The sequence below is a fragment of the Pteropus alecto genome, unplaced genomic scaffold, assembly GCF_000325575.1.
Source record: "Pteropus alecto unplaced genomic scaffold, ASM32557v1 scaffold3, whole genome shotgun sequence".
Lineage (NCBI taxonomy): Eukaryota > Metazoa > Chordata > Mammalia > Chiroptera > Pteropodidae > Pteropus > Pteropus alecto.
This window is the reverse complement of record NW_006442484.1, coordinates 21,886,476-21,886,816: the sequence shown is the minus strand read 5'-3', so window position 1 is coordinate 21,886,816 and position 341 is coordinate 21,886,476. Positions and strand designations below refer to the sequence as shown.

At 65.7% G+C, this 341-nt stretch overlaps 1 protein-coding gene across 9 annotated transcripts in view; it reads left to right on the top strand.

Moving 5' to 3' along the window:
• ZEB2 (zinc finger E-box binding homeobox 2) overlaps positions 1–341 on the top strand; it is a 130,221-nt gene that overhangs the window by 2,789 nt on the left and 127,091 nt on the right. For 8 of the 9 annotated variants that reach the window (XM_006921047.3, XM_025039335.1, XM_025039336.1 and 5 more), the window contains exon 2: positions 101–242. In XM_006921047.3, the coding sequence (XP_006921109.1) occupies positions 170–242 (73 nt within the window). In that variant the 5' untranslated portion in view covers positions 101–169. Of the gene's footprint in view, positions 1–6; positions 243–341 lie in introns of those variants that run through there. The other variant, XM_015596653.2, reaches the window with a different exon arrangement.

Genomic DNA, 341 nt, shown 5'->3' with positions numbered 1-341 from the left:
TGGGTGCTGGCCGGGGCCCTGGCCCGGCTCCCCTGGGCGGCCCGGGCGCGTTTCAATGGGCGCGGGCGATGCCCACATTGTCGCTGTGTTTGGTTGCTAGATCGAGCCTGCGTGCTGCCGAAGCAGGGCGCCGAGTCCATGCGAACTGCCATCTGATCCGCTCTTATCAATGAAGCAGCCGATCATGGCGGATGGCCCCCGGTGCAAGAGGCGCAAACAAGCCAATCCCAGGAGGAAAAACGGTAAGAAGCGGCCCGAACCAAACTTTTCCGGGCCACTCCGCGGCTCGAGACCCGGGGAGCAGGAGGGGGAAAGGGAAAAGGAACCGAGGCGGCGGCGGC